At 40.4% G+C, this 12,010-nt stretch overlaps 1 protein-coding gene across 1 annotated transcript in view; it reads left to right on the top strand.

Annotated features, from left to right (window-relative positions):
• LOC138638071 (mucin-4-like) overlaps window positions 1–12,010 on the top strand; it is a 369,132-nt gene that overhangs the window by 340,840 nt on the left and 16,282 nt on the right. The window contains exons 101-105 of the mRNA XM_069727053.1: window positions 918–1,091; window positions 1,303–1,376; window positions 6,434–6,507; window positions 7,782–7,972; window positions 10,854–11,007. Of these exons, the coding sequence (XP_069583154.1) occupies window positions 918–1,091; window positions 1,303–1,376; window positions 6,434–6,507; window positions 7,782–7,972; window positions 10,854–11,007 (667 nt within the window). The remainder of the gene's footprint in view (window positions 1–917; window positions 1,092–1,302; window positions 1,377–6,433; window positions 6,508–7,781; window positions 7,973–10,853; window positions 11,008–12,010) is intronic.

Raw genomic sequence — 12,010 nt, 5'->3', positions numbered from 1 at the left:
GCAGCTGATTCTTTTTGCCTTATTTTAAGCAATGTTTTACCTCAAAGAAAGAATAATTTGCTATCCCGTGTTGTCCTGTCAGTATACTCTTTTGCTTCCTCCCCTGCCCAGGAGCTGAGGTATGATCAGACCATGTTCCTGTACGGCCAGACACCGCCATTACACAGTACACAGCAGGGGCACATTTATAAGATTATCTCAGCACAGGAAAAAAAAATTGAACACATGCAATTGTGGAACCTATTTTTATTCAGAGATCTATAGACCAAATGAACTTTGTTCAAGGGAAAACCTCTTTAAGTCTGTGGAAAAATCAAGTGTTTAGTTCTGCTGTAGCGCCTCCACTGGTGTAGTGTAGTATTGCACAGTTTTTAATAAACTTAGTGGTCAGTCTATGTAATTAGTGAATATCCATGGAGCATTTTAGAACAAGACAAGCATTTTGGGGCTGTTCCCTCTGGTATGTAGAAATGCATTTAGGCTACGTTCACATTAGCGTTATGCTAGTTTGCGTCGGGTTTGCGTCGGGCGACGCAGCGGCGACGCATTCGTCATGCGCCCCTATATTTAACATGGGGGACACATGCGTTTTTGTTTGTTGTGTTGTGCGACGCATGCGTCTTTTTTGCCGCAAGCGTCGGACCAAGAAAACGCAACAAGTTGCATTTTTCTTGCGTCCAAATTTCGGCAAAAAACGATGCATGCGTCGCAAAACGCAGTGTTTTTGCGTGCGTTTTGGTGCGTTTTTATTTGCGTTGTGCGTTGCGTCGCCGACGCAGCGGCGCACAACGCAAATGTGAACGTAGCCTTACTGATGTGAATCTTACATTGAAAAACTTGTGGTATCTAATTTTGTTGCTTACTATAAATATAAATATATATGCCAACATCTGGTCTATTTTAATTACTCTTTGCAGGTAATGGCACGTACTGTTCATGTGTTGAACAGTGTGACCCAAACTACTGTAGTAATGGTGGGACATGTACAAAAGTTGGCATGAATTGCAGTCCTCAGTGCACATGCCTGCCACCATTCACTGGTGGAAGATGTACAGAAGCTGCAGAGTCCTTCAATGCAGAACTGAGACCAGGTAAGTCACTATTCTTAGACTGTAACTTGACTTCTTTTTTTTTATAAATTATAATTCGGAACATTCTGTTGAGCTAACAGTGATTTTGTGATGTCAAGTGAACATACTTTACTGAATACCTTTAAGGCTAGTGTGTCTCTTCCCTTTACTGCTTGTCTGCAATGACGGTTATTTACTATATAATAAAATGCCATGTTTTTCATTTCTTTAGACACAAAGCAGAGATCTGTAATGGTCCATTTATCCTCTAAGAGAAACTTTAGTTATTACGAAGGATATGATCTGGTAGGTGTATTTCTATGTATTACACACAAAAAAAGAAAGAAAAAGAGAGAATGAAAATAATGTGGTTGAATAAATATGCACATCAAGATGAAAATAATAAAATAGATAAAATGGTGCATATGCAGTGGATATGAAAGTCTACACACCCTTGTTAAACTTCCAAGTTTTTGTCATGTAAAAAAAAAAAAATCAAAACAAGTGCAATTATTTCAGAACTTTTCCCACCTTAAGGTCCCCCATAATCTGTACAAATTAATTGAGAAACAAATTCAAAATTTTTCCGGAAAATAATAAAAACTAAAATAATTGCACATCAGAGGAGAGAGAAATAGGGTCCCCGATCCCCACCCCCCAGTATCTCGCGGTGCTCCTCGGCCCTACTGCCCCCCATTGACGCCACCCTCTTTTCCTGGAAAACAAATGGTGGTACCTGGCAGATCTCGGGGTCTCGGCTGCTGGGGGTAGCCGAGACCCCAGAGAAGATAATTCGGGTCGGTTTCTACTGACCCCAATTTTGTGATTGCCATTACTAACTGTGTAGCGGCGGCCACAAAAAAAAGTCTGATGTGCCAGTTAATTTCTCTTTCCTCTGTTGTGATCGCACATCAGAGGAGAGAGAGAAATAGGGTCCCCGAAACCCCCCATACTTATCAGTGTCTCCTGGTGCTTCTCGGCCCTCCTGCTTCCTCCGGTGGGCGCTGCCATCTTGATCAAGGAAAATATGGCGGGCGCATGCGCAGTGCACCCGCCGAAATCTGCCGGCCGACACCCGGCAACAATAGGAAGATTTTTCCTACTGGTTCATTTTGGTCCCTGTAATAAACCCTATCACAGTGATCAAAATAGAAAAAATAGTAAATAAACCCCCCCTTTATCACCCTCTTAGTTAGGGAAAAATAATAAAGTAAAGAAAATGTATTTATTTCCATTTTCCTATAAGGGTTAGAGTTGGGCTTAAGTTAGGGTTAGGTTTGGGGCTAAAATTAGGGTTAGGGTTGGGGCTAAAATTAGGGTTAGGATTAGCATAAGGCTTCTTTTACACTTACCGTGGTTTTGCGTCCCATTTTTGCGGTCCCAATAGATTTCTATTGAGCCACAAAAACGGGCCGCAATTATTCCACAGAGCGGCGTACACCATATGGCCGTGATGTCCGTATTTACGTCTGTGAAAAAATATCAAGCCTGCTCGATATTTTTCACGGCTTACGGACATGGCCCCATTGTAATTCAATGGGGCTGCAAAAACAATGTAAGGTTGTTATTCCGCTGCACTGTGGCCTCCGGCTTTGCGGACTGCCTTTATATTTCCAATACTTTTGCCATAGTATTGCAAACCCGAAAAATGACAATCTGCAAGTTTTTTGCGGTCCGTTATTTCAGCAGACCATGAAAATTGCAGCAACACAGCCCGCAAAAAAGGCCCGAAATAACAGGCCACAAAAAACCCAGTAAGTGTAAATGAAGCTTTAGGTTTGGGATTAGGGTTAGGTTTGGGATTAGGGTAATGGTTAGGGATGGGATTAGGGTTAGGATTAGGGTTGGGAGTAGGGTTAGGTTTGAGATTAGGGTTAAGTTTGCGATTAGGGTTATGGGTGTATTGGGGTTACGTTTGTGGTTAGGGTTATGGTTAGGGTTGGGATTAGGGTTAGTGGTGTGTTTTGGTGTCAGGGTTGTGATTAGGATTATGGTTAGGGTTGGGATTAGGGTTAGGAGTGTGTTGGGGTTAGGATTGGAGTTAGAATTGGGGGTTTCCACTGTTTAGGTACATAAGGGGGTCTCCAAACACGACATGGCTCCACCATTGATTCCAGCCAATTTTGCATTGAAAAAGTCAAATGGTGCTCCCTCCTTTCTGAGCTCTGTCAAGCACCCAAACAGTGGTTTATCCCCACATATGGGGCTTCAGCTGTTATGATCTGGTGGCCTTGGAGCAGCATGAGACGTACTCTGGAGAAGGTGGTACCTGTACTGACCTCAAACCCTGAACTAGCAGCGCAACTAGAAGTAGCCGTGGGGGGTACCTAACACTCCCTAGACCCCTCGACACAGCCTAAGAACTAACTACCCCTAAAGGCAGAAACGGGAAAACTATCTTGCCTCAGAGAAAATCCCCAAAGGACAGACAGCCCCCCACAAATATTGACTGGGAAAGGAGAGGGAAATAACATACGCAGACATGAAATCAGGATTTAGCATAGGAGGCCATACTAGCTAAAAAGGAAGAATAGGACAGAGTACTATGCGGTCAATATTAAAACACTAGAAAATATCCACCACAGAAAATACAAAACACCACATCTGACTAAAGACATGGAGGGCATATCTGCATCTCCAGAGACACAGCTTGGCTGCAAAAAATCCTTCACAGACAAAGCAGGACAAAACAAAACAAGAAAATTCACAGAACTATAAGGTCCACAGCAGGTGGACAGCAAAAACAAGGACAGAACTTATCTTTGAAGAAATGAACAGCAGACCAGGAGAGACCAGGAATGGATGTGAATCCTCCAAAAACAATGGACAACTGGCACTGGCTAAAGGATAAAGCAGGACTTAAATAGCCCAGCCCAAATTGCAAAAAATGGATACACCTGATAAATGCTGCGATCCAACTACCGCAGCACTACCACTCATAACCACCGGAGGGAGCCCAAGAGCAGAATTCACAACATTCAGCCTACTCAGGACAAATTGGATAACAACTTTTGGGGTCCAGTTTCTCCTGCTACCATTGTGAAAATAAAAATTGGGGGGCAAAAAGATAATTTTTGTGGAAAAAATATGATTTTTTATTTCATGGGTCTACGTTATAAACTTCTGTGAAGCACTTGGGGATTTAAAGTGCTCACCACACGTCTAGGTAAGTTCCTTAAGGGGTCTAGTTTCCAAAATAGTGTCACTTGTGGGGGGTTTCCACTGGTTAGGCACATCAGGGGCTCTCTAAACACAACATGGTGTCTGGTCTCAATACTAGCCAATTCTGCATTGAAAAAGTCAAACGGCACTCCTTCTCTTCCAAGCTGTGCCGTGCACCGAAACAGTGGTTTACCCCCACATATGGGTATCGTCGTATCGTATTGAGGAGAAATTGCACAACAAATTTTGTTGTTCATTTTCTCTTTTTATACTTATGAAAATAAAAAAAACTGGTTCTGAAGTAAAATGTTTGTAAAAAAAAAAAGGGTTAATAAAATTCTTGAATGTGATTTTGAGCACCTTGAGGGGTGTAGTTTTTATAATGGTGTCACTTTTGGGTATTTTCTGTCATGAACACCCCTCAAAGTGACTTTAAATGTGAGCTGGTTCCTAAAGAAAAATGGTTTGTACATTTTGTTGCAAAAATTAGAAATCGCTGGTCAATCTTTAACCCTTATAACTTCCTTGCAAAAAAATAATTTGTTTCCAAAATTGTGCTGATGTAAAGTAGACATGTGGGAAATGTAATTTATTAACTACTTTGTGTGACATATCTCTCTGATATGGGCATAAAATTACAAAATTGGAAAATTGCAGATTTTTAAAAATTTTCGCTATATTTCTATTTTTTTCATAAATAAACGCAAGTAATGTTGAAGAAATTTTACTACTACCATGAAATACAACATGTCACGAAAAAATAACCTCAGAATCAGCGGGATCCGTTAAAGTGTTCCAGAGTTATAACCTCATAAAGTGATAGTGGTCAGAATTGTTAAAATTGGCTTGGTCATTAATTACCAAATTGGCTCTGTCACTAAGGGGTTAACATGAGCATAAATGTGAATGGATAATTCTGAAAACAATCACATTCCCAATTATAAGTGGGTGTTCAAACTTATTCGACCAGATTATTTTAGTTTTGTTATCCCCCCTCTCACAATGATTTCAGTTTGTCTCTGAATGGGTTTGTACAGATTATGGGTGGAATTAAGGTTGGAAAAAGTTCTGTTCTGATTTTTTTTACATGACAAAAAGTTGGGTATTATAACAGGAGTGTTTCTACTTATTATTTTCACTGTATATCTTCATGTTTCATAAGTGTCTATTTAAACTATCTTCATAATAATATTATTTTCCAATTCATGGGATACATATGGGGGCAATATAATAAATTACAGAGTAAAATATATTTCAACAACTCAAGCAAGAGGAGTGGGAGCCCAACTGAAATGCTTACAATCTATGAGATAGACAAATATACTTTTATCAGCCGTCTTGTAAAGATCTATTTATAATGTACATGATAGATTTACAAGTGTTTCAAATATTTAGAAGGCACCAAATATTACCCACTTCTAAACGATATTACTAATCAACTTCAACTAAATAATTATATATTTTTAAAGACTTGCATTCTGTTTACAGCAGGGCCCTACTGGGTTTATAATGGGCTAAATAATCGCTAATGGACTTAGTGGCAGAGAAGTGACATACAGTTTCTTATAGCTATGCAGTCTCCTTATAGCCTCAATACTTTCTGGCTTCTGGCAGTGTAGGCTCTCCACTTGATTGACATTCTGGTTAGTATTCAGAGCTGTAGTATTAGTAGAGCTATAAAGCTCAGCACAAGTTCTGCTGTAACACATTCAGTCCTCACTGTTATCACTATATTTACACCTAGAAATAACAGGGTATTTGAAGAAGCACACAGCTCAAGACAGTGAGAGCCCAGAGCCATGATTGGGAGATCTGTTAAGAAGGCTGCAGGGCTAGTGATTTTGCTAAATTTATATTAGCAGTTGCTCAGAAATGGAGAGACAGGGTAAGAGAGATGAGCAGTTAACTACTGTATAGACATTCATTGTCTGAAAAGACTTAATTGGGATGTTAAGAGTTAACCCCTCTCCTAGAATGTAATTACTATACACTCTCCAGGCTCTGCACAGGTATCAGCTGTACACTATGAAAGATAAAAGCCGTTATTGCAGGAGAATGGCAGCTGACATAATAAGTTGATTGCAAACTTGCTTATGTTGTTTGGCTAAATAAAGCAATTTAATACCCTCTAAGACAAGTTTGGTCTTCATGGTTTACCTAAAATTAGAACTAAGTGTTTTTTGTTTATTTTACTTATGCAGATTAATTCCAAACTTCGAGAAGATGTGAAAGATTTGTTTGATAATACTACAAGTAATATGACTAATATGTTTTGGTGAGTAACTAAACTTAAGCTGTGTCTGTGTGTTCACTCCTAATAAAGCCTCATAGAACCTTTAATATTTTTTTAGAATATACCAGGAGAATGCACATTTGCCATTAACCAATGCTCTACAAAAATTCAATTTACAAATGTAATATCTGCTAACATTCTTGCTGCAGTAATAGCGTAGTGTACTTCCTAGAGATGACCAGATCTACCAAGATTTGCATTCCCAAAATTATGTGGATTTTATTCTCTGTAAAATGAATGATCCCTATTATGCTTTTGGGTCTCTCCAGACCCCAGAGAATAATAAATGTAGACTGTAAAATGAAAAGCAAACAAATCTAATACTCCCTTCACAGCTCACCTGTACTGCTATCCCAACTCTCGATCCATTTCTCATCGCCTTTTCCTTTCCAGTTCACCTGCTTGCTCCTCAACTAGGCCTTAAACATCACAGTGTATGCGTATAGTGTCATCACTCAGGTGGCAGACATCATAACGTCATGATGTCATGACTTGTGATGGAAAGGCACACAGTAATGTTGAATACCTAGTCAAGGTGGAAGTCTTGGCCTAGGCAGAGCCTGGGCCTGGGTCACATGAACATAGAAATCAGAAAAGTGTCTGTGAAAAAAATCAAAGAATACTACTATTTCACTATGAAACTGGAGGCCCATTCAAGTCCATGGGTGCATTCACCACGTTGGACTGCACTTGTATTTCCACAGACTCACACAATGAAGAAGATGGAGAAATGTTGTTCTCCTTTTTCTCACAGTGTGCTTTGATTCTCTTACCTGACAGAATCAGATCACACTATGCTGACACTTGGATCAAACTCTGATTAAAATTCGATCTAAGTGCCATTAGCATAATCTACCTGATTCTCTCTCATGGGAGATTCTATTGTCGTGTGACCCTGACCTGAGAAGGGCAAAGAGAAAGAAAATAGGCAACAATGATGAGACAGTGGGACAGATGAGGTATTATCTACTTATTTTTTTAACCATTTGCCTGGCTCTCTAATGTTCAGCCAAATGACGTCCTATTCTGTGACACCCATAATGTAACGATATACATTACTTTTCTTGCTGTGAGCGGTAATGCAATATGGTGCAGAAGTGGTGAACATGAAAATCTGCAACATGATGGTTTCTTTCTCAAGCTTTATATAATATTTGCGGTCTTGGCATTAATTGCAATGATTTTAACACATCTTGTTATTCGCTTCTCCACTGAATTTCTAATTTTGAATTTTATATTTTTATGTGTATTTACAGGAACAATGTCAACATGAATATGACAGCAATATTCACCGCAAAATTTAGTTATAAGGCAAATATAACTATAGTTTTCTATCTAAATGATAAGCTAATAGCAGATCTTATGAAAACTTCATCTCGAAGAAAACGTTCATCAGTAAATGAAAGTGAATCAATTTATATTGATTATGTAGACGATGGAGATAGATGTAAGTTTTAATAATTATCTGTATGCTGTAGGACAAATGTTAATATATTCTAAAATGTCCCCTTTCACTGTTTTATGATACAATCTTTACTTTGACTAGTAAAGCATGAATGTCACGCCGTTTACGGCGATAAAGGGGCAGGACGGCATACTGGAACCCGCACCTTTCCCTGCCACTATAAGGGGTCCTGGCTTTCCCTTATCTCGGGGGTACCTATGAAGATTAGGAGGCCCGAGCCGCCAGCGTATCCCTGTCTCCTGTGCAGGCCCTATCAGTGACCCCCTCTCCCCCCCAAGGGAGGTGGACTGCACCAGTGTATAAATATCACAATTAACAGGTAAACAGACAAGGTAAAGAAAAACCACACTTAGCTTAATGCTGCAAGGCACAGCACAGCAGGAAGAAACACCAGATACAACGGACACAGCTGTAGAATAACAGTTCCCATCTAGCTCCTACTCCTGGCTTGGTCGCTGAAGAGTGAACTAATACCGACAGTCAGCTGATTACCCAGGTGACCTCTTAAAGGATGGAGGGAGTGGTCAACACAAACATCAGCTGACCCAGCAGCAATGCAATAACATCAGCTGCCACCGGGGAAAAAACTGCATTAACCCCTGATGACCAGAAAGGAAAAAAGGTCTTAAACTGAGGCAAACCAGATCTGCCACAAATCCAAAATTGGATCGTGACAGTACCCCCCCTTTCAATGAGGGGCCTCTGGACCCTCAACACTGGACCTCACCAGTAAACAACCTACAGTGAGAATGACTCGATTCACCAGAGTTCACCTCCCCAGTCACCTGATCCTCAGGTTTAAGGTGGACACAGCACGATGGAGTAGACAAAGTAGGCGGCGCAAATCTCCAGAGCGCTGACCTGTGGAATGAGTTGTGTATGGGCATTACTGAGGGTAACTCCAACTGGTAAGTCTTCGGACTGACAATGGCTGATACCCGATATGGCCCGATTACCCTCGAACTCCAGATCCCAGTTCCACACTTCCACCTGATATTTTTGGTGGACACCCATACGTAATCATTCACACACAGGTCTGGACCTGAACGTTTATTTTCATGCATGCGTCTGCCACAAGATGGTGAACTCTTTATAGAACCGACAACAGAGGCGTCCCCCTGTGTCACCAAACTCACACCCCCACTATGCACCGAGGGAAAAAACTGCATTAACCCCTGATGACCAGAAAGGAAAAAAGGTCTTAAACTGAGGCAAACCAGATCTGCCACAAATCCAAAATTGAATCGTGACAATGAAATTATAGAGCATGAGTCATCATACAAGATTATTAAACTAGATATTAGCAGAGATACATCAATGTAATTCTGACAATTTCTGGCTTAAATATATTTATAAAAATCACCGGTAAATGAAGGAATGAATGAAAGCAGCACTCACCCGTAGTCTTCAACAGTATAATAGTCCTTTGATGACCATGGCACAGCGTTCCAAGCTAGGAACCAGACAGGCTACGACATGAGGAGGGAGCGGTGAGGGAGCGTGCAGAGACGAGACAGACGACGGCCGTTTCACGAACAATCGCTTCAACGGGTCCAGCACTGATTCAGCTGTTCCTAGTGCATGCACCTCCCCATCTTCAGAAGAAGCTTGCTCCGTCTGGTCTCCGAAGAGTGTATCGTTGGGGTCTAATTTCGGGAGAGCTCGCTCAGTGCTGGTCGACTGACTTCTTTTTTGTGACTATATTTATAAAAATGCTGAACATGAATACTATATTTATGTTCATTTGTGCCAGAAAATAAATGCTACGCACCAATATAGTAACTAGGGTTGAGCGACTTTTCTTTTTTTAGGATTGGGTCGGGTTTCACGAAACCCGACTTTCTCAAAAGTCGGGTCGAGTGAAATCGGCCGATCCTATAGAAAAGTTGGGGCCGGGGTCGGCTGAAACACGAAACCCAATGCAGTGCAATGGGATACTAATGGTTCCCAGGGTCTGAAGGAGAGGAAACTGCAGTGCCGGACGTGTGCTCCTGCTTAAGCCAGTACATATCCAGGTCCATCTGAAGTTTGCTAGAGAGCATTTTGATTATCCAAAAGAGTATTGGGAGAATGTGATATGGTCTTATGAAACCAAAGTACAACTGTTTGATAGAAACAAAACTCATTGTGCTTGGAGGAGACAGAATGCTGAGTTGCATCCAAAGAACACCATACCTACTGTGAAGCATGGGGGTGGCAACATCATGCTTTGGGGCTGTATCTCTGCAAAGGGACCAGAATGACTGATTCGTGTACATGAAAGAATGAATGGGGCCATGTATCGTGACATTTTGAGTGCAAACCTCTATCATAAAAGGGCATTGAAGATGAAACGTGGATGAGTCTTTCATCATCATAATGATCCACCAGGGCAACAAAGGAGTGGCTTCGTAATAAGCATATGAAGGTCCTGGAGTGGCCTAGCCAGTCTCCAGATCTCAACCCCATATAAAACCTTTGGAGGGAGTTCAAAGTTCGTGTTGCCCAGCGACAGGCCCAAAACATCACTGCTCTAGAAGAGATCTGCATGGAGGAATGGGCCAACATACCACCAACACTGTGCGCCAACCTAGTAAAGACTTACAGAAAACATTTGACCACTGTCATTGCCAACAAAGGATATATAAATATAACTAAATATTGAGATTAACTTTTGTTAATGAACAAATACTTATTTTCCACCATAATTTGCAAAATAAATCTTGCCAAATCAGACAAAGTGGATTTGTTTTCTTATTTTGACTCTCATAGTTGTGGTCTATCTATGATGTCAATTACAGACCTCTCTCACCTTCACATCTATAAATCATGTGTATGTGTAATTTGCAGTACTGTAGTATTTGATGTTGTTTTCTTTCCTCAGTGAACGTAACGGAACTAGCAAAGTCTGCATACTGTACGTTTGAAGGATATAAAGTGGATAATACCACTTTGAGGTGTCGCTCATTATGTGTCAACAATACATACTGTAAGAACAATGCCGCTTGTCAGCTTGTTAATGGAATTATTAGTTGCAGGTAAGTAGATATGCTATCATCTTAATGAATGTCATGTTGAATTTTTTTTTACTAATGCAAAATAACAAGAAAAATTTCAGTTATTTAGCAATCCAGCATGGTAGCTGCACAGTAATATAACATCAGTTGTACATCAGTTGTACAACTATGCAAAAGTTTGGAAGACCTAGAGATAAAGGAAAATAGAAATGTGGGAGCAATGTGAGGTATCAGATGTATGGGACAAGATACTCATAGAGATAAGCGATCATGCTAAATTCGAATTCGCCTGTTCACGTGAATTTTTCCAGGAAGCTATTTTTTGTGAATTGAATGTCTCTTATTATGCCTTGGGGTCTCTCCAGATCCTGGAATATAATTAATGTAAGGTGTTATAAATTTAAAAAAATCCTTATTCTCACCTCACTACTCACCTCTCCTCACAGACACCTGTTTGGTCCTCATCACACCTTCTTATCACCAATTTCGAGCACTAAATCCCTGGGCTTCCTCATGCTAGGCCGGGACGTCCGACTCTGATGAGGTACATGAAGGTTCTGTACAAGGGCGCACAAGGTCCTGTGCAGAAATGTCTTGGGTCCAGGGATTTCAATCCTCACAGCCATGATAAGAAGATGTCACGAGGACTGCACAGGGGTGAAGATAAGAGGTGAGTAGTAAGGTGAATGTTAGAATTTTGTTTATTTTCAACCTTTTGATGGCCCTTTACAGTTCAGAAAAAGGATGACAAGCTAATTGCAAAAAATTTGCATTTTGGCGGATTTTTGTAATATGCAAGTAGAATTCGATTCCACTCAAATATATTCACTCCTCTCTATTTACTGATAAATGGGTCTCATCATTCCCCTTGTGGGTGTGTATGATTCCTGGTGAGTCACTCCTCCAAACCAATCCTTTTAATATGTTTAATATGTTCTAATTTCTAAATACAGCCCCATCACAGCAAGGCAAAACTGCATAAAATACATAGCTTTAATAATATTTATCAAAATTGCAGTACTTC

The sequence above is a fragment of the Ranitomeya imitator genome, chromosome 5, assembly GCF_032444005.1.
Source record: "Ranitomeya imitator isolate aRanImi1 chromosome 5, aRanImi1.pri, whole genome shotgun sequence".
Lineage (NCBI taxonomy): Eukaryota > Metazoa > Chordata > Amphibia > Anura > Dendrobatidae > Ranitomeya > Ranitomeya imitator.
Note: the sequence above shows the minus strand (reverse complement) of the source record. Positions and strands in the feature narration are given on the sequence as shown.